The following is a 19,749-nucleotide window of genomic DNA, read 5'->3' as shown; positions in this document are numbered from 1 at the left end:
AATAGAAAGAGGAAGAAAAAACATGTAACCAAAAGCACATGAGAAGAGCATCAACAGTCTAAATATTCAAAATTAAAATGAATTTGTCTTGATTATCAAGACCCTTCATTCACCTTCAACATCCAGAGAGGCAGTGCCAGACACAGATCCTCCTTGGTTGGTAGCTCTAACTTGATATACTGTGGCATCATCATCTGTTACATTCGTGATGACCAGCTGGTAATATCCTCCCTTGAATTCCTGTATCTTGATCTTTTCCCCATCTGGCATGATTTCTTTGCCCTGTCTGTACCACTTGACAATCGGCTTAGGATGACCAGTAACTTTGCAGACAAATGTGGCATTAGCTTGAAATTTCACATTCAGATTCCTTAGTTCTTCCTTGAAATGTGGAGCTTTAATTGGTACATCAGATTTTGGAATGACTGGTTCAGATACCTCACTCCACTCACTTTCACCACCAAGATTTTCACATTTTACACGGAACTCATATTCAAGACCTTCAATAAGATCTTTCACAGAGTAGACTGTTTCACGAATTTCATCGGTTGTTACAGAAATCCACTTGTTTTGTTTTTTCTCACGCTTCTCAAGATAGTAAGTTCTAATCTTTGCACCACCATCACTTGCAGGTGGTTTCCATGAGACAACACAAGAATCCTTTGTGACAGCACTTGCTACTGGCTGGCCAGGTTGTCCTGGTTTATCTGTAAAGAATAACAAAGTTCAAAAACTGAAGTGAGCTTGCCTTACTAATTAATTACAGGGTATGCTGGTTTTGGCTGGGGTAGAGTTAACTTTTTTCACAATAGCTACTGTGGGGCTGTGTTTTGGATTTGTGCTGAACACAGGGTTGATAATACAGAGATGTTCTTGTTATTGCTGAGCAGAGGTTACACAGAGACAAGGCCATCTCTTCTTTTTCTCACTGCCATGCTGGTGAGGAAGTTGGGGGTGGCTGGGAAGGTGAGAGGAGACACAGCCAGGACAGGTGAGCCCAGCTGACTAAAGGGATATTCCACACATATGACACCATGCTTAGTAATAAAAGAGGGGAAGGGTGGGACATTGAAAGTGATGGCATTTGTCTTCTCAAGCCACTGTTACGTGTGATGGGGGCCCTGCTCTCCTGGAGATGGCTGAACACATGGGAAGCAGGGAATGAATTCCTTGTTTTGCATCGCTGGTGCACACAGCTTTTCCCAATAAACTGTCTTTATCTCAACCCAAGAGTTTTTCAGCTTTTACCCTTCTAATTCTCCCCTGATCCAACAGGTGGGGCAGTGATCAAACAGCTGTGTGGGGCTGGGCTTAAATGAAAACACAGGGGCGTACAGGCATTGATATTTTAGGCTCTACTTACCAAATGGAGGCTTTATAAAAACTACTGATGAGACCTCCAGTGCTTCACTAATGCCGTACATATTCTGAGCAGAAACACGGAAATAATAGCCTGCATTTTCAGTTAGGTTAACAATTCTACAGGTTGTGCCTGAAATACTTGAAGACACAAGTTGCCATTCTGTTCCTTCCTTGGCTTCACGTTTCTCTATGATGTAATTGGTTATCATAACACCTCCATCATCCTCTGGTGGTTTCCAGCTTATCACGACAGAATTCTTCAGTATAGACTCTATAACAATTGGTCCTACTGGTTTATCTGGTTTATCTGTACAAGAAAAAGCATAAAATTTTTATCTGTTTTTCCAGTCAATGTTTGAAAAAAATATTCCACAAGATACTGAAAAGAAAATTAATTACCTTGTATTTCCACATTAAGTACAGTGTCAACTGTTCCAAATGTGTTACTGAGTTGTACTTTGTACTTCCCAGCGTGAGTCTTGTGCTGGACATTCTTAATAGCAAGATGAGTATACTGTTCTGTGTTCTCAATAGTAATTGTTTCTGATCCTCTCAAAGGCTTGTTGCCATGGAACCAAGTTATTGCTGGTACTGGCCGGCCAATATACACAACATGAAGGCGGAGGGTGCCACCTGCACCTGCATAGTATTTCTCTTTCAATGGGAAGCCAGGGTGGAACTGAGGAGGAGCCTGCAACAATAGCTTGCCACTAGTTTCAATTTCTCCAACATCATTGGTAGCCATACAAGTGTAGAGACCTTCATCCTCCTGTTCATCTGTCATTACTGTCAGTGTATGATTGCGTCCATCAGACGACATTTTGTATTTTCTGCTTTGTACCAGCTCTTTGCCAAAGCGGTACCATTTAATATCAGGCAAAGGTCTCCCAACAATCTGGCATGTCAGCTGAGCTGCTTCACCCAGTTTAGTTATAACATCCTGCATTTCTTTTTTAATGGCAGGTGCTTCTCCAGCTGTGACAAAGAACATAAGAAGAAAATAATGATGATTACTATGACATTTTCCTCTATTACTGTATTACTGTAAATTAGTTTTCATTTATACTTGATCCTCTTAAGAGACTGTCCTTTGGGATAGTCATGTTAGCAAATATCACATAAAACAAATAGGCAGCATCTTAAATGCAGCACCATGGTTTATGATGTAGCGGTATTACAACAATATTACAACAGTAAATGTGACAATGTATTTTTGCTTACATGTTAATTTAGTTTTCACAGCCATAGCAGTCCTTCGAGGTCTGCTGAGGCCAGTCTGATTTTCTGCAAAAACACGGAACTCATATTCTGTGGCCTCTAGTAAACCTCCTACTGTAAACTGCCTGTCCTTGATGCGTTCCTTATTGCATTTTTTCCAGGTGCTTTCTCCAGACTGGCGATATTCAACCCAATAGCCAAGGATTTCTTTGCCACCATCACTTTCAGGTCGTTCCCATTCTAATGTAATGCTGTCCTTAAAGATAGAAGTGATCTCAATTTCTCCAGGTTGGCTTGGTTTGTCTGAAAATTAAAATAAAACAGAAAATCAGTTTTTCTCTAAATGTCATCAGCTGCTCTTCAAAAGATCTGTTAATGCGAACATCAACTTACCAAATGGATCCTTGCATACAACTGGTTCAGAAGCAGGACTTGCTTCACTTTCACCAATGTCATTTTGAGCAATGACACGGAATTGATATTCAGCATCTGGCACAAGTCCTGTGACTGTGTACATCGTAGTGGTAATCTGTGTCTTATTATGCCGGACCCATTTTTCTGTAGATGTCTCTTTACGTTCAATATAGTAGCCAGTTACACGAGAACCACCATCATCTTTAGGTCTGGACCAGGACAAGTTGACAGAACTCTTTGTAACATCAAGGACTTCAGGTGGGTTGTTTGGAGGCTCTGGCGGATCTGTTAATAATGGTAATAATAAATAAATAACAGTGACAGAATTAATATTTCTGCATATATTGTTGCACTTTTAGATCATAATGTAGTAATTAATTTCTCTTTTTTTTTGAGCTGAAAAGAAAACTTACTTAGAGGTGTCTTTGGTACTGCTGGTTCTTCAGATTTGAGAGATTTGCTAATACCGAAATGGTTTTCAGCAGAAACACGGAAGTGATATTCCACGTTTTCTTTGAGTCCTTTCACCACTAGTGATGTCCCTTTCACTCTAGAGTCAACAGTGTACCAGGCAGTCTTTGGTACTTCTCTTCTCTCAACAATATAACCCAGGATATCTGCACCACCATCATCTGTAGGAGGTCTCCAGCTCACTCTGACAGAACGAGCTTGTATATCATCATACTCAAGTGGTCCTTCTGGTGGATTTGGAATGCCAATCACTCTGACTTTAATGTACACGGCTTTCTTGCCACACTTGTTTTCCAGTACCAAATCATAGGTGCCCGAATCTTCTCTTTCTGCATCTTTGATCACAAGTTCTGTGTGAGTCTCAGAAGTCGCAATCATGGCCCTCTTGCTGATGTCCTGTCCTTCTTTTGTCCATTTGCATACTGGGATGGGCTTACCCTTAATGGGTATTGTAAGCCTGATTACTCCTCCTTGTCTCACCATGAGACCTTCTTGGTATTTTTCATCAAGTTCATAGTCAGGATATTCTGCAAACAAAAATAACATGTCATGCTATGTCCTTCTACAGATGATATCACACCTGCTTTAGGCTAAAATTTTTTTTAGGACAGCTTTCAACAAGAGCTAAGGCTTGAAATGTCTTACCAAGCATTTCTGTAATTTTGACTGTTCCTGGCACTTCAGCAGGTTCTCCTGGCCCGCCAGCATTACAGGCTAACACTCGGAATCTGTACTCTGCACCTTGAGGAAGATGTGTCAAGGTGTATTCCCGAATCTTGGTTGGTGTAGTATTGCATTTGGTCCATTCAAATTGATCAACCTTCTGCATCTCAATTAAGTAGCCAGTAACTTTAGAACCACCTTCATCTTCTGGTGGACTCCAAGCCAGGGAGACAGATGTTCTTGTAGTATCAGTGACTCTTGGATTCTGAGGTTTACCTGGAGGAGCTGGAAGGGAAGATCAGATAGGCATGTGGGATTTGTTTCTATGAATATTCAAGAAATGAAATAAATGCTAACTTTCAACTTACAATCTATAATAAGTCTATAGTGAATTTAAAAAGGAAAACTTCGAATGAAAGATTGTCACTAATATTTTCTTTGTTTTCTCCAGTCGGAATCTCATTTGTTAGTACACCCATAAAATTTTCGAAATTAGAATTAGTTCTACCATAATGCCATTCCCTTCTACCATCATGTGTTTAATATTGTAGGAAATTACTTACCAATTGGATCTCTGGCAACAGCAGACTTGGAAGGACGGCTGGGTTTCCCAGTGCCTCTGGCATTGATTGCTGTGACCCGGTGCTCATATTCTAATCCTTCAACCAACCCAGTGGAACGGTAACGAGTCATGGTGACTGGAACTTTATTTGCACGGATCCATCTATCTGCTCTAACTTCTTTGCGTTCCACAATATAACCAGTAATCTGTGAGTCACCGTCATCTTCTGGAGGATACCAAGTCAATGTCATGCCATCTCGAGAGATATCAAACACTTCTGGAGTGCCAGGAGGACCAGGAATACCTGTAAAAACATGACATGGAATTAGTGAAGAAAGTGTCAGACGACTTTATACAATAGTATGATGTGGCATATTGTGAATAACACCATCAATGTCTTATCAAACTCTTTTATTAGCAGGTACCAAAGTAATTTAGAAATCAGGTAAAACTTCTTGTTTTGTAATGGGGTAGAGAACTTTTTCAAGACTGATGGTAGACCTGAGCAGAAAATCCAAGTTTACCATCCATTTCTGTGTAGTACATCTATAACACCTGTATAGATTTATGGATGGATTTTTCCCTCTGGAAAATAATACGATTACTGTGCATTATAATGTACAATTTTATCTGGCAAAAGGAAGTAGCAACATCTAGAAAATTCTAGTATATGTGTGGATATATAAGCCAATTTAAATATATATTTTTAATTTTAAAGATAGAGATTGAACAAAAATTAAGACTTACGGATTCTGCTCTTGCATTCTATAATTTCAGACTGCAGGTAAGATCCAATTCCAAAGCGGTTTGTAGCAGCTACACGGAACACATATTCTGCACCTTCAACAAGTCTGGTGAACTTAAATGTTGTCCTGGTTACTGACTCTGAAACTGGTAGCCATCCGGGACGGTGAGCATCACGCTGTTCTACCACATACCCACTAAGGGCAGCTCCACCATCCAGCTCAGGAGGCTCCCATGAGATGGTCACATAATTTGCATCAATCTCATCAATTCTGATAGGTCCAACAGGAGGTCCAGGCTTGTCTAGGAAAAAAAAAAAGAAAAGAACCTTACAAAAGAGGTGCAAAAAAAGAATCATATTTCTCATGTAAAAGTTTAAATGGAAGGAGGTTATGGGCAATTATTTTGATGAATTCTTACCAAGGATTATAACCTTTACTGCATCAGTAACTGTTCCAGTTGTGTTCTTCAGTTCAAGTGTATACTCCCCTGTGTCATGTATGGTGGTCTCACGCACAGTTAATTTGGCCACTTTGGCAGAAGTCTCCATTTTGATGCGTTCTGACTCTTTTAGTTTAGAACCAGCAAAGAACCAAGATGCAGTTGGAGGTGGTCGTCCTTCAATTGGAATGGCTAATTCAATGGGCTTGCCAGCAGGTACATGGATTGTCTTCTGAGGTATTCCAGTGAAGTCAATTGTTGGCAGAACTAAGGAAAGCAAATCATTGATATTTTAAATACCTGTTTTGTACCTATCACATTCTTTTGGTGTAAGCTTGACCCTATTGTTTTGAACAGTAGATACCTACCTTTTCGGTCTTGAACTGTCACTGCTGTGACAATCTCACGTGGTTCTGACACGCCCTTCTGATTCTGTGCTCTGACCCTGAACAAGTACTGTTCACCTTCATTGAGAGAGATAATGGTATGCTCGAAGACAGTAGGCTTCAATGTCACTGCCTTCAACCATCTTTCTGTTCCAGCTTTGCTGGCCTCGATGACATAGCCAGTCAATCTGCTGCCACCATCATGCAGTGGCTTCTCCCAAGCAAGTGTAACAGTTGATTTAGTGGTGTCAATCACTTCAAGTTTTTGTGGTACCATGGGGACATCAGATACCAGTACTGCATCAGATGTTTCACAGCCTTCACCAATGCCGTAAATATTTTCTGGTAATACTCTGAAATAATACAAAGATCCTTCCAGAAGTCCAGTAACTCTGTAAAATGTCTTGCTGCATTTGGTAGTGACTGTCTTGTAAGCTCTCATGGAAGCCTCACGTTTCTCAATTATGTAATTGTTGACTGGGGCTCCACCATCAATGACTGGAATGTCCCAAGTAAGTGTCACAGAATCTTTTGATACTTCCTTGACTCTCACTGCAGGTGGTGGACCAGGTGTGTCTAAAACAAACAAACAAACAAGATTTTTTTTTCCTTTTTTGGATCCTTTCATTTTACAGTCAACGATTACTTCTGCATAAAACAAAAATGCTGGGATTTGATTTATAAACTACCATAGCTCCAGAAATTATGTATTTGGAAATGAATGACATTTATTTCTGAGCAATGAGCATGTAGAGTACTGTAATGCTCATATACAATTGTAGCAGTACTTACCATACACTTTCACAGAAATAGTTGCAGATTTTTTTCCTGATTGATTTTCAGCCTCAATGATGTATTTTCCAGCATCATACCGATTAACTTTATCCACAATAAGCAGAGTGTAGCTGTCTGTAGTATCAATAATGCCTCGACTCACAAGGTCAACACCCTGCTTGCTCCATGTGATTACAGGAGCAGGTCTGCCAGATACAGAGACCATTAGGCGCAGGGAACCACCAGCTCTGACTGTAACTGTCTTCTTCAGATCATCAGCAAGCTCAAGTTCAGGTGTTTCTGATGAAGGGTATAAGACATATGAAATTAGTTAATCTTATAAAAGTCCTAAAGGAAAATATAGTTTCCTTAAAATATATATTAGGTTTTCAAATTACCTATTCTTTCCACAGGTTCTATTACTGCTGATGATTCGCTAAATTCACTCATACCATTCACATTTGTTGCAGCAACTCGGAATTGGTATTTCTGGTTTGTTTTAAGACCAGTCACGGTGAACTCAGCATTCCTCAGAGTGGCGGCTGTATGTGCTCGATACCACTGTTCACTACCTTCTTCTTTCATTTCAAGAACGTAGCCTAAGAGGTCAGCACCACCATCATATGTGGGCTTTGACCATGCTAAACTGATGCTATGCATTGTAGTATCCACAACTCTTGGAACTGAAGGTGATGCAGGAGTGTCTTTGAAAAAAAAAAAAGTATTTTATATTGGTACAGAAAATATTTTACAGTCAAAACCAATTTCCAGACAGTTAATTCCAGGAAATGCATTTAATATGAACTATAACTGTTTTTAAGGTATTCCAATACTATCTAGTTCAGTGAATTTATGTGTGGTTATAGGTTTCTTAGGTAAAGTGTCAATGTGAGTTAATGCTCCACTATCATAAATAAATATTAAAACATATTTTAAATATAGAAACTTACATGATGGTTCTTTACATAACATGTATTGTGAAGCTTCACTGGGTTCACTGTTTCCAGCAGCATTCACTGCGGTGACACGGAATTGGTACTGGCCCCCTTCCATGAGACCAGTGACTTTCAGTCTGGTGTCATAAATGGTATAATCTCTATTCACACGTGTCCAGCGCAGACTCTTCCTTTCACGTTTGTCCACAAGATAGTCCTTAATCTCACTGCCACCATCCGATTCTGGTTTCGACCACTGAATAATGATATGGTCCTTGCCAACACTCACTTCTTCAGGAGCACCAGGCTGTGTTGGAATAGCTATTTTTTAAAAAAGGTAAGAAAAAAAAGGAGATTGTTCAGCACATTGTTTATCCATGAGAATTATTCCACAAATTCTGATGCAGAAGGGAAGGTAGTAACACTCACTGAAAGCATTCCTGGCAATCACAGTTTCTGATTCAAGTGGAACACCTGGTCCATATTTGTTGACAGCTCTCACACGGAAAATGTATTCATTGTTTTTAATAAGTTTTGTTACCACAGTTGATAAAGTCTGGCATTCAGCCTCAACAATAACCCAGTGAAGTCTGCTGGTTTCACGCCTTTCTATGATGTAGTGAGTAATTTCTGCACCTCCATCTTCCTCAGGAATGTTCCATGCCAGAGTACATTTCTCTTCTGTTACTCTGCTAACTGTGATTTTGCCTGCACATGGACCTGGTGAATCTATGTAGGAATCAAAATAAATACTGTCATTAGTGGCTAAGGAAAAGCTGCTCAGTTAAAAGAATGCTGATTTTTTCCAGTATACTAAGTGTTAATACTAATCACAGGATACATACCAAGCACTTTGACAAGAACGGAAATTTGTTTCATCCCACTGGCATTTTTAACTGTTAGGGTATATTTTCCACTATCACTTCTGTCACAGAACTTGATAATTGCAATAGCTCGTTTGCTGGTATATTGCAGAGATATCTTTTCACATAGCTCCAGCTCCCTGTCACCTTTGGACCAGAAGACTTTTGGTTCTGGTTTTCCACCAACGGCTGCATCAAGAACAAGATCTGATCCAGCCCTAATGCTCAAAACTTCTCCCTGCAGTCTGGCATCAAGTTCAGCCTTTGGTGGTGCTGGAAAAAGAGATTTGGAAAAAAATTACATGACAGTACTAAAACCAGAATGTTATGTTTTTAATTGTTCCAAGTAAATATTCCTTACTGTATTCATCTTTGCAAATGACAGCACCAGTTGATTCAGATCCTTTGCTAATCACACCAGCAGCATTCTTTGCTAGCACACGGAATTCATAGGCTTCATCTTCACTAAGAGCTGTCACAGTAAAAAAGTTTTCTGAGACAATGGTATAATTGCATTTCAGCCAACGTCCATCACCAGATTCGTTATATGGTTTGCGCTCAACAATATATCCGATTATTTTGCTTCCACCATCATAAAGTGGAGGTGACCAGCTCAGCGACACTGTAGATCTGGTGACATCTGTTACTTCTGGTCTTCCTGGTGGATCTGGAGGAATAAAGCAGAAAAAATGAGAAATGCAATCCTATTTTAGCTTAAGTAACAACATAACTCTAAAAGTAATACTTACCAACTGGATTTTGAGCCACTACAGGTCTGGAAGCTTCACTAGCTTTGCTAACACCTGCAGCATTTAGAGCATAGGTTCTGAATTGATATTCTAGGCCTTCCACCAACCCTGTGACTTTATAGTTGCAGTCACAGCATGGTACTTTGTTCTCCTTCACCCAAAGGATAGTGTTGCGCTCCTTCTTTTCCACCCAGTATCCAATGACTTTGCTGCCACCATCATGATAGGGTTCCTCCCAGCGAATGGCCATGGCACTTGCAGACACAGAATAGACTTCTGGCCTTGAGGGTGGGCTTGGTGGGACTAAATATGAAAAAGGTGGGGAGGAAAATGTTAGTAATTATAAATACCTCAGTCAGAAGAAAAGAACAAATTTTGAGAAGTGTTTCACTTACCAAATGGATGCTCAGCAACTACTGTTTTTGATTCAACTGGCTTGCTGACACCAAACCTATTTTCTGAGCTCACTCGGAAACTGTACTCTTGGTATTTTGTGAGATGACTGACTTTGATCTGTGTGCGTTTCACACTGGAATTCACCAGCTGCCATGCTGTTGTGCCAGATTCACGTTTCTCTACAATGTAGTTTGTAATGTCACTGCCGCCATCATCTTCAGGTTCTTTCCAGGTCAACACACAGGACTCAGCAGATACAGACGATATTTCAATAGGGCCAGTGACAGGACCTGGCCTTCCTATGACTACCACTGTGACAGTAAACGTTTTCACACCAGCAGTGTTCTCAAGTGTAAGGTAGTATTTACCAGAGTCACCTCTCATACTGTCTTTTACAGTCAGTGTGGTTCGGTCTTTTGTTGTCTTGATGGTCACTCTTTCAGTTTCCTTCAGCCTCATCTCCTCAAGTTTCCATGTCACTTTAGGAGCTGGGCGCCCACTGATTGGTATATCAATAGTAAAGGTGCTTCCAGACTTGCATGTTATAAGCTGTCTGCTTATGTCGCTGAGATCTGCTGTTGGTTCAATCTGTGGCTCCTTAACAATAACAGAAGAGAATGCTTCTCTTGGCTCACTGTAGCCAGCATCATTCTTCGCCTTGACACGGAACTCATATTCTGTGTTCTCCACTAGGCCTTCAACAGTGAAAGTAAGTTGCTTGGTTTGTCCAGCTCCAGTCCAGGAGTCAGATCCTTTTTGTCTCATTTCAAGAAGGTATCCAGTAATACGGCTACCACCATCATGATCAGGTTTAAGCCAAGCTAAAACTACAGAAGATTTGGTTGTATCAACAATATCTAGTCTCTTAGGTGGAGCAGGTTCTTCTGTGGCCACAACTGGTTCTGTTAATTCACAGGGTTCACCTACACCATATTCATTTTCTGCTGATACTCGGTAGTAATATGGCATACCTTCTGCTAGATCTGTGACCTTAAAGATTTGTCGAGTGCATTTTGAACTCACTACTTGCCAGCTACGACGACTTGCTTCACGTTTTTCCACAACATAGTGGTGGATACGAGAACCTCCATCCAGAACAGGAGCATCCCACATTAAAGTAATAGATGTTCGAGTCACATCTTTAAAGGTAATAGGACCTGGTGGACCAGGTGTGTCCAAAACCTTGACAGTAAACGTAATAGACTTGCTTCCACTGTTGTTTTCCACAGTAAAGACATACTTGCCAGCATCATTTCTATTGCATTCCTCTACAGTCAATGTGCTGAATGAATCAGTTGTTTGAATGTCAGCACGCAAACTAAGATTAGCATCTGCTTTGGACCACACTGCAGTAGGAACTGGCCTTCCAGAGAAGGCAATAAACAGACGAATGCTTGCACCTGCTCTTACAATATGAGTCTGCTTGAAGTTTGCATCAATGTCAATTTCAGGTGCAGAAAGCCTGTCCACTGTTTGGACTGAAGCAGGAACTTCGCAACTTTCTCCTCTGCCAGCACCATTGACAGCACTAACTCTGAATTTATAGTGCTCTCCTGCCTCCAAATCAACAACGGTATATTTAGTAGCAATAACAGTCTCTGCATTGACTTTCTGCCACGCTTCAAGGTCAGCTTTGCACATCTCAATGATGTACCCAATTATTTCCATGCCTCCATCAAAAACTGGCTTTGTCCACTCTAAGCTTACACTAGTCTTTGATGTGTCTGTCACCTTGACAACATTAGGAGCACTTGGTGGGCTGACTGGTTCTCTGCATTTAATCAGCTTTGAAACGTCGCTTGGAGGTCCAACCCCTGCAGCATTTTCAGCCATGACATGGAACTCATACTCATTGCCTTCAATAAGGCCAGTTACTCTGTATCTGTTCTCAGTAATGGCCCTCTTACTGGATACTTTAACCCAGCGCATGCTCTTCTTTTCTCTCCTTTCAAGAATGTACTCATTTATCTCGCTTCCACCATCTGACTCTGGTCTTGCCCATGTGAGTGTGATACTGTCTCCTGTTACATTGGTAGGCTCTGGAGCTCCTGGTGCATCAGGGAGAGCTAAAAACAAAGAAAAATGTCATTAGAAGGACAAGATGGTAACTCCATGGGTATTTGCGCAGAAGGAGGTGGAAACTTACTGTAAGGTATTTGTGCAATAACTGGATCAGACTCCAATGGTCTGCCAACTCCAAATTTGTTCACTGCAGAGACACGGAACTGATACTCATTGCCCTTAATTAATTTAAGTGCTGTATAGCTGCAAGCTTCACATTTATCTTCAACTAATGCCCAAGCAATCCTGCTGGTTTCACGTTTTTCAATTATGTAGTGAGAAATAGAAGCACAGCCATCATTAGCTGGAGGCTCCCACCATAATGTGACTTTTTCTCCACTGATGTTTGTGAATCGTATTGGTCCACCAACTTTTCCTGGTGTGTCTGCAATATCAAAGGTTCAGAGTTATAATTTGCTGACACTTAGAATAAAATACTATTTTTTAAAAAGCATGCTGAAAGTGCTTGGTGCAGTACCTTGTACTCTGATGGTAATATCTTCTCGTTTAGTGCCTGATGCATTTTTGGCTTCTACTGTGTACACTCCACGATGTTCCCGGACAGCATCTCTAACGAAGATTGTACTATGTCCAATAGCTGTAGTTATTTCTACATTCATCATCTTATCAATCTCTTTACCATCCTTAAACCATGTCACTTTAGGTACTGGACGGCCTCTGATTAGAGCTTTAAGTCTAATGCTCTCTCCAGCTTTAACAGTAAGGCCTTCAAAGTGTTCAGCACCAAATTCAATTGTTGGAGCAACTAAAAAAGGAAAGTATAAATCAATTTCCACATAGCTAAATATTTTTCTGGTACTCTTGTAAATGTACTAATTATAAAAGTCTGTGAAATATAAAATTATTTCACTAACCAAATGGCATTGTCTAAATAGCAGTTATTATATGAACGATAAACTTATTTTTCCTGTAAGTATCCGTAAGTGCATCATATATATATATTTGCACATATATAAAGGTGAAAGATACAGTTAATATGTGGTGTTAATAGTATGCCAAACAACCTGAGGCACATATTAATTTTGAAATTATTCTGTGCATCGGAATATTACAGTCCATGCCTTCTTTCCAATTTTGCTGTTGCTGCTTATCCAAGAGCAATGTAGAGTGCTGTGCTTTTCAGCAATTGATTATGTATGTCTGCCAGATTTGGATCTTTAATTTAGACCTTCCCACCTTGGAATATGAACACAAATGTTCTGAATTGACTGGGAGGACCTCAGTCACAAGTTCTTTGCCCCTTGACTTCCCACTTCCCATCAGTACAGCCAGAAGCTATCTGGCTTCAATACCCAAGCGTATTAAAAATAATTCTTACCATTTTCATCTCTGGTCATGATATAGCCTGAAGACTGTGAAGGTGGGCTGATGGTACCAACAGCATTTCTTGCGAGCACTCTGAATTCATATCGGTCACCTGGACTGAGCCCTGTGACTGTGTATTGGCACTCACTGACATCAGTAAAGTTACACCTGAGCCAACGGTCTGCGCTTCCTTGCCGCTTCTCAATGCTGTAAGCCACAATCTTACTGCCTCCGTCACGCAGAGGGGGGTTCCATTTCAGGGTGATGGTTTCCCTAGTGACATCAATGTAATCAGGAGTACCAGGTGGGTCTGAAAGGAAAATAATGAAGATTTATTTTTATTACTGCTCACAATAATCTACAAGAACAGAATTTTCTTAGATGAGTGATTAGTTATTCACTTACCCACTGGAGAAACTGCCAAAGTAAATTTGCTTGGCTCACTAGCTCGGCTTAGACCTGCAGCGTTTTCAGCATATACTTGGAATTGGTAATCCAGGCCCTCAAGCAGTCCAGTAATCCTGTATTCTCTGTTAGATATTAATGCAACATTAACCTTCTGCCACAAAATACTGTTTCTTTCCTTCTTTTCAACATGGTATCCCATAATCTCCGAACCGCCATCATAAACGGGAGCATCCCAAGAAATGCTCATTCCATCAGCAGTTACGTTGTATACAACAGGCTTGCCTGGGGCACCTGGTGGTTTAAACTGGTGCTTTGCCACAACATCTGCTGAGACAAGAGGTGGGCTCACTCCGTATCTGTTTTCTGCACGAACTCTAAACTGATATTCAGTATCTTTAACAAGGTTTGGTACTTTGAAGGTTGTTCTTGCAGCACTTGAACACACCAGCTTCCAGTTCATTTGTGATGTTTCTCTCTTCTCAATACTGTAGCCAGTAATTTCTCCTCCCCCGTCATCATCAGGAGCCTCCCACGACAAAACTACACTATCTGCTTTGATTTCATCTATTCTTAAAGGTGCTTTTGGCTTAGATGGAGGACCAAGAGTGATTACAGTGATTGTGAATGACTTTCTGCAGACGACATTATCAAGAATTAAAGTATATTTGCCACCATGCTCCTTTTTCACATTCTTGATACTTAAGCTTATCTTGTTTTCAGTTTTCTTGAAACGAAGATGTTCTGTTTCTTTAAGAGGGAGGTTGTCCTTGAGCCAGCTCATTGATGGATTAGGTTTACCTTTATAGGGCAGTTCAGCGTGCAGATTATGTCCAATTCTTACTGCAATCTGACCTCCAGGAATATCAGAAAGGTCAGCCTCAGGTGTTATTATAAGTTCTTTCACAGTAATGGGTCCAACAGTAACAGAGTCACTCATGCCTTTTTCGTTTTTAGCAAAGACTCTGAATTCCATGACAGAAAGCTCTTTAAGTTTGTCAGCTACAAATTCACAGCTCTTGCTTGTGCCTGCATATGTCCATTCTTTCTCTTCCTGAAGCTTCTTTTCAATAACATAGTCTGATATAATGCTACCACCATCATAGTCAGGTTTGCTCCACTGCAATTTAACAGAACTCTTTGTAGAGTCTTTCATGGCTAGGTCTTTTACAGGTCCAGGTACGTCGGCAGCTTTCACTGGTTCAGTTGTCTCACAAGGTTCACCTAGTCCAATTTCATTTTCAGCAAGAACACGGAAAAAGAATGCAGTCTTTTCTGACAGGTTAGTCAGTTTAAAGGTGGTATGAGAACACTTTGTTGTAACAGTTGACCAGGCCCTCTTTGTAGCATCTCTTCTTTCAACAACATAATTTGTTATTTCAGAGCCACCATTGATGAGAGGTGGCTCCCAGACCAGTGTAACTGTGCCACGAGAAACATGCTTGAGCTGCAGCTTCTGGCATGCAGAAGGTGTGTCAAGTACTTTTACATTCACAAATGATGATTTTGCTTCTCCAACTCCATTTTCTATTGTAAGAACATATTTTCCTGTATCATTTCGTGTAACTTGAGGAACAACAAGTAGTGTAGATGAATCTGTGTTTTGGACGATATATCTTTCATCAGTTCCAAGATTCTTGTCCCCCTTTCTCCATGTGACTGTTGGAGGAGGTCTTCCCTTGAATGGAATCATTATTTCCACATCTTCACCTGCTTTAGCGACAATAGATGTCCGAAGAGCAACATCCAGATCAATCTCTGGTGGCACTGTGGAAATAAATAAAAAATTATTAATGCATACTTGGAATGTAAGATAAGAAATTGTTTTTCTTTAAAAAAAGAGCACAGGATAAATCACAAAGAAATACAGTACCAAGAATATCTTTAGCTTGAACGGGTTCCATCATTTCAATAGGCTCTCCTTGTCCAGCACAATTCATAGCAGATACACGGAAATAGTAATTAACACTTGGCTGAAGGTGGGATACAACATATTCAGTTGTTCTCACTTCTCCCTTGGTACTGACTACAGTCCATTCTTGCTCTTCACCTTCCCTCTTCTCCACCACATAGTGGGTAATTGGACTTCCTCCATCATAAGCAGGTTTAATCCAGCCAAGGGTAACAGACGTCTTGGTTGTATCCACAACTTTCAGCTTTGTTGGTGTGCCTGGCTTATCTGTAAATGATAGTTTATGGGGGAAAAAAACACCAATCAGAATCCCATTAATTGTAAGAGGAAGAAAATCTGCCCTCAATTATGTTGGTACAATCCCACCCTAACTACTCATTTTCTGTTGATTTCTAATCTATTGGAGGAAACACACATGGAATCTTACCAACAGGATCTGCAGCTTTGTAGAAGTCAGAAGCCTCAGAGAAGGGACCTGGTCCAGCTGCATTGACGGCACAAACTCGGAAATGATATTCACTGTTTTCAGTCAGACCTGTTACTTTCTGTCTGGTGTCCCGAATGGTTTCTTTAGAGACCTTGAACCAACTCAGACTCTTCTTGTCACGTTTCTCCAGAAAATATCCTGATATTTCACTGCCTCCATCAACAGTGGGCCTACTCCAGACAACAGTCATAGAATTCTTGGTTATCTTCGTGACTTCTGGTGTACTAGGTGGTCCAGGTGTAACTGAATAAAAAATCATATGTCAGTAAATCAGAGCTACTTACGAACAGTACACAAGACAATCCAGTTGCATAAGTTATTTTATAGAACTTATTTCTTACCAAATGAATTTTTGGCTATAACAGGCTCAGATTCCAGTGGATCACCAATTCCAAACTTGTTCACACCACGGACACGGAACACATACTCATTCCCTTTGATGAGTTTTGTTGTAGTTATGATACATCCCTCCAGTTTTTCAGAAATTAAAGACCATACAACCCGACTTGTTTCCCGCTTTTCAACAACATAGTGTGTTATAGGTGCACCACCATCATCTGCTGGTGGGTCCCACATGATTGTAATCTTTTCAGCAGTGACTGTCTTAAACTGTATAGGTCCACCTGGGGGTCCTGGCTTGTCTGTGGAAGGCAGAAGAAAGGAGATGTTAAGTATTCACTACTGAATTATTGTTTAATAATAAAATACAGGTGCATCTCAAGACTTACCAAGTATCTGTAATCTAATATGGGCTGATGCTGAACCCATGGCATTCTTTAATTTTAATTCATAGGTGCCACTGTCGAGTCGATTTGCATCCTTGATGAGTATAGAAGCAAATTCTGTTGTGCTTTCAAAAGACACTAGTGCGCTGGTTAATACCTCATTGCCATTTTTGAACCATTCAATTGTGGGTATAGGCTTGCCTGAGATGCCTAGTTTTAGCTTAACTGAAGTTCCTGCTTTGTATTTCACCACTTCCGTATATTCTGGTGGTACATCGATTTCAGGTGCGCCTTAAGAAAAAATAAGAATAAGTTAAAAACATGTATATTGTAGCCCTGTATTTAATAAAATCCTCAAATAATACTACCTTATTTAATCTAATAGTTAAAGGTATTTGAAAAATACAGATCAAAGTAAGAGTGCATATATAACTTTAATCATAAACCTAGAATAAGTTAGAACTAATCCTGTGAAGAAGAGAAAGTTACATGTATAAATATAACCACTTGAACCATGGGCAGACTACTTTTGCTCAGAAGACTTTAAAAATAGAGATACAGCCAAAGATGCTCCTTACAGTCATGCCCAAATGCTCACAGTCAGTCATGCTTCTTGAATCAATCACTGTGAACTAGCCTTTCATATATTTAAAAGACCATGAATCTACAAAACAGCACAGCCATAGTCCTAGTACACCAAAATTATATCATTATATCATTGCAAAACACTTACCGTATGTATCAACACATGTGATAGGACCCACAACATCTGAGGGATTACTGATGGAACCGACAGCATTCTTTGCAAAGACCCGGAATTCATACTTGGAATTCTGTGTCAAGCCAGATACTGTGAACTGAGTCTCAATAACATTGGTGAAGCTAGCTTTTGTCCATCTGCCATCTGGAAGATCACGCTTTTCTACGATGTATCCAGTGATTTTGCTACCACCATCAAATGCTGGCTTCTGCCAGGAGAGAGTGATAGAGGTCTTGGAAATATCTGAGGCACGAACGTTTCTTGGTGGTTCTGCAGAAGGAAACAAGAATATTGCCAATAATCAACAGCTATTTTGAATATTGTCTTATTGTACAGAACAGATTATCACAGGGGAACAAAATGGCCAGGCTTCATTATTTCATAGAGAGTACATACCACAGGCATCAATTGCAAGGACTGGATCAGAAGGACGACTTGCTTTTCCAATGCCAGCTGCATTTTCTGCATAAACTCTAAATTCATAGATAAGGCCAGCGCTGATCGTGGTGACTTTGAAATGAGTGGTACGAATAAGGGTCTTGTTAGCCTTCTGCCATAATATGCTATTTCTGTCTTTCATTTCCAGGTGATATCCAGTGACAGCACTGCCACCATTAGTGACTGGTTCATGCCATCCAACAGTAATACTCTCTCGGGTAACATTAGTGACCCATGGTGTAGAAGGAGGGCCCGGTGTAGCTGATGATAGCAAAGGAATTGATTGTTAACAAAACTGTATTTTCAACATGAGAGCACTAAAACATCAATGTATACCATGAGAAGCACGTTACTCACTGTAAGGAAGCTTGACAACCACACACTGTGAGTCTATGTGATCGCTGATGCCAAAGCGGTTCTCAGCTTTGATGCGGAATTGGTACTCTTCTCCTGTTGTGAGCCTCATAACTTTGATAACAGTTCTAGCAACAGTGGCAGACACTTCAGACCAAGCAGCAGTACTTGTTTCTCTTTTCAGTACGATATAGTTGGTAACCTGACTTCCACCATCATAAGCTGGTGGCTGCCATCTGAGTGTTACACTCTCTTCAGTGACATCGCTAAGGACAACAGGACCAACAGGAGGACCAGGTCTATCCAGCACAACAATATTAACAAATGATTTTGTGGTGCCACTTGAGTTTGCAGCAGTAATGTCATATCTGCCAGCATCAGCAGCCACACTTTCTTTAAGGTTAATGATGAGACTTTCTGCAGTGGTTTCTGTGTGAAACCTCATGGTAGGTTTCAGTGCAACACCATCTCTAGACAGTGTCACCTTTGGCACTGGTTTTCCAGAAACTGGAATTTCAACTTTTAGGTTTGATCCTGCTCGAACATATACAGTGTTATGAGGGAAGCCCTTCATGTCAATCTCAGGAGATTCTGAAAAAGAAAACATTTCCAAATCATTAAAAGGACGTTCCATCTTTTAAAATATGAATGCAATTGAATGTGGCTTTTGTCTCATGTCAGGAAGCATACCTAATTGTTCTTTAACTGTAACAGGGAGCAGCAGTTCCTTAGGATCACTTAAACCAGCTTGGTTTTCTGCAGACACCCTGAAGAAATAGTCAACGTTTTCCTTAAGACCATGGACAACATGATGAGTTGTCTTTACAACTGCACACTTAACCCATTTTTGCTGTCCTTTCTCAAGAGCTTCAAGGAGGTAGCTAACAATTCTGCTTCCACCATCATGTTCTGGTTTTAGCCATGAAAGAGAAACACTGTCCTTTGTGACGTTTGTGACTCCTAGCTTTTCTGGTGGGCTGGGTTTTTCTGAGAAAAAAGGTGCAACAGGTTAAACAATATAGAAGATAGTGACTTTTTATACTAGCAATTACAAAGAAACACAATCTCCATCAAGAAAATGTGGTTTTAAACCAATTTGTATATTAGAAATATTTTAAGTAAAATCCAAGCAAAATTTAAAATTTAAGCTATTAGTTAGCTCTTTTTTATTTGCAAAACCACAGACATACCTACAAAAATGATTTGTTTTACTGTATGTAGATTTAAAGCTTTTGTCATTATTTTGAAGTAAACACCTTAAAACACATATTATTTTAAGTATTAACAAATTTTTTCATAGTAA

The 19,749-nt window shown here is 40.1% G+C and overlaps 1 protein-coding gene across 24 annotated transcripts in view; it reads right to left on the bottom strand.

Annotated features, from left to right (window-relative positions):
• The window catches only part of TTN (titin), a 238,116-nt gene that overhangs the window by 8,860 nt on the left and 209,507 nt on the right, over nucleotides 1-19,749 (bottom strand). For all 24 annotated transcript variants that reach the window (XM_030952694.1, XM_030952707.1, XM_030952698.1 and 21 more), the window contains 31 exons: nucleotides 19,137-19,433; nucleotides 18,450-19,037; nucleotides 18,051-18,353; nucleotides 17,628-17,924; nucleotides 16,898-17,185; nucleotides 16,511-16,810; nucleotides 16,110-16,412; nucleotides 15,644-15,949; nucleotides 13,771-15,537; nucleotides 13,379-13,675; nucleotides 12,518-12,805; nucleotides 12,125-12,424; nucleotides 9,978-12,044; nucleotides 9,583-9,885; nucleotides 9,195-9,500; nucleotides 8,816-9,106; nucleotides 8,400-8,699; nucleotides 7,986-8,291; nucleotides 7,434-7,739; nucleotides 7,054-7,335; nucleotides 6,244-6,837; nucleotides 5,855-6,142; nucleotides 5,438-5,737; nucleotides 4,692-4,994; nucleotides 4,111-4,413; nucleotides 3,408-3,992; nucleotides 2,974-3,279; nucleotides 2,584-2,883; nucleotides 1,762-2,337; nucleotides 1,364-1,669; nucleotides 114-707 (listed from right to left, as the gene is read on the bottom strand). In XM_030952694.1, the coding sequence (XP_030808554.1) occupies nucleotides 114-707; nucleotides 1,364-1,669; nucleotides 1,762-2,337; nucleotides 2,584-2,883; nucleotides 2,974-3,279; nucleotides 3,408-3,992; nucleotides 4,111-4,413; nucleotides 4,692-4,994; nucleotides 5,438-5,737; nucleotides 5,855-6,142; nucleotides 6,244-6,837; nucleotides 7,054-7,335; nucleotides 7,434-7,739; nucleotides 7,986-8,291; nucleotides 8,400-8,699; nucleotides 8,816-9,106; nucleotides 9,195-9,500; nucleotides 9,583-9,885; nucleotides 9,978-12,044; nucleotides 12,125-12,424; nucleotides 12,518-12,805; nucleotides 13,379-13,675; nucleotides 13,771-15,537; nucleotides 15,644-15,949; nucleotides 16,110-16,412; nucleotides 16,511-16,810; nucleotides 16,898-17,185; nucleotides 17,628-17,924; nucleotides 18,051-18,353; nucleotides 18,450-19,037; nucleotides 19,137-19,433 (13,950 nt within the window). The remainder of the gene's footprint in view (nucleotides 1-113; nucleotides 708-1,363; nucleotides 1,670-1,761; nucleotides 2,338-2,583; nucleotides 2,884-2,973; nucleotides 3,280-3,407; nucleotides 3,993-4,110; nucleotides 4,414-4,691; nucleotides 4,995-5,437; nucleotides 5,738-5,854; nucleotides 6,143-6,243; nucleotides 6,838-7,053; nucleotides 7,336-7,433; nucleotides 7,740-7,985; nucleotides 8,292-8,399; nucleotides 8,700-8,815; nucleotides 9,107-9,194; nucleotides 9,501-9,582; nucleotides 9,886-9,977; nucleotides 12,045-12,124; nucleotides 12,425-12,517; nucleotides 12,806-13,378; nucleotides 13,676-13,770; nucleotides 15,538-15,643; nucleotides 15,950-16,109; nucleotides 16,413-16,510; nucleotides 16,811-16,897; nucleotides 17,186-17,627; nucleotides 17,925-18,050; nucleotides 18,354-18,449; nucleotides 19,038-19,136; nucleotides 19,434-19,749) is intronic.

This window comes from Camarhynchus parvulus, chromosome 7 (assembly GCF_901933205.1).
Source record: "Camarhynchus parvulus chromosome 7, STF_HiC, whole genome shotgun sequence".
Lineage (NCBI taxonomy): Eukaryota > Metazoa > Chordata > Aves > Passeriformes > Thraupidae > Camarhynchus > Camarhynchus parvulus.
Note: the sequence above shows the minus strand (reverse complement) of the source record. Positions and strands in the feature narration are given on the sequence as shown.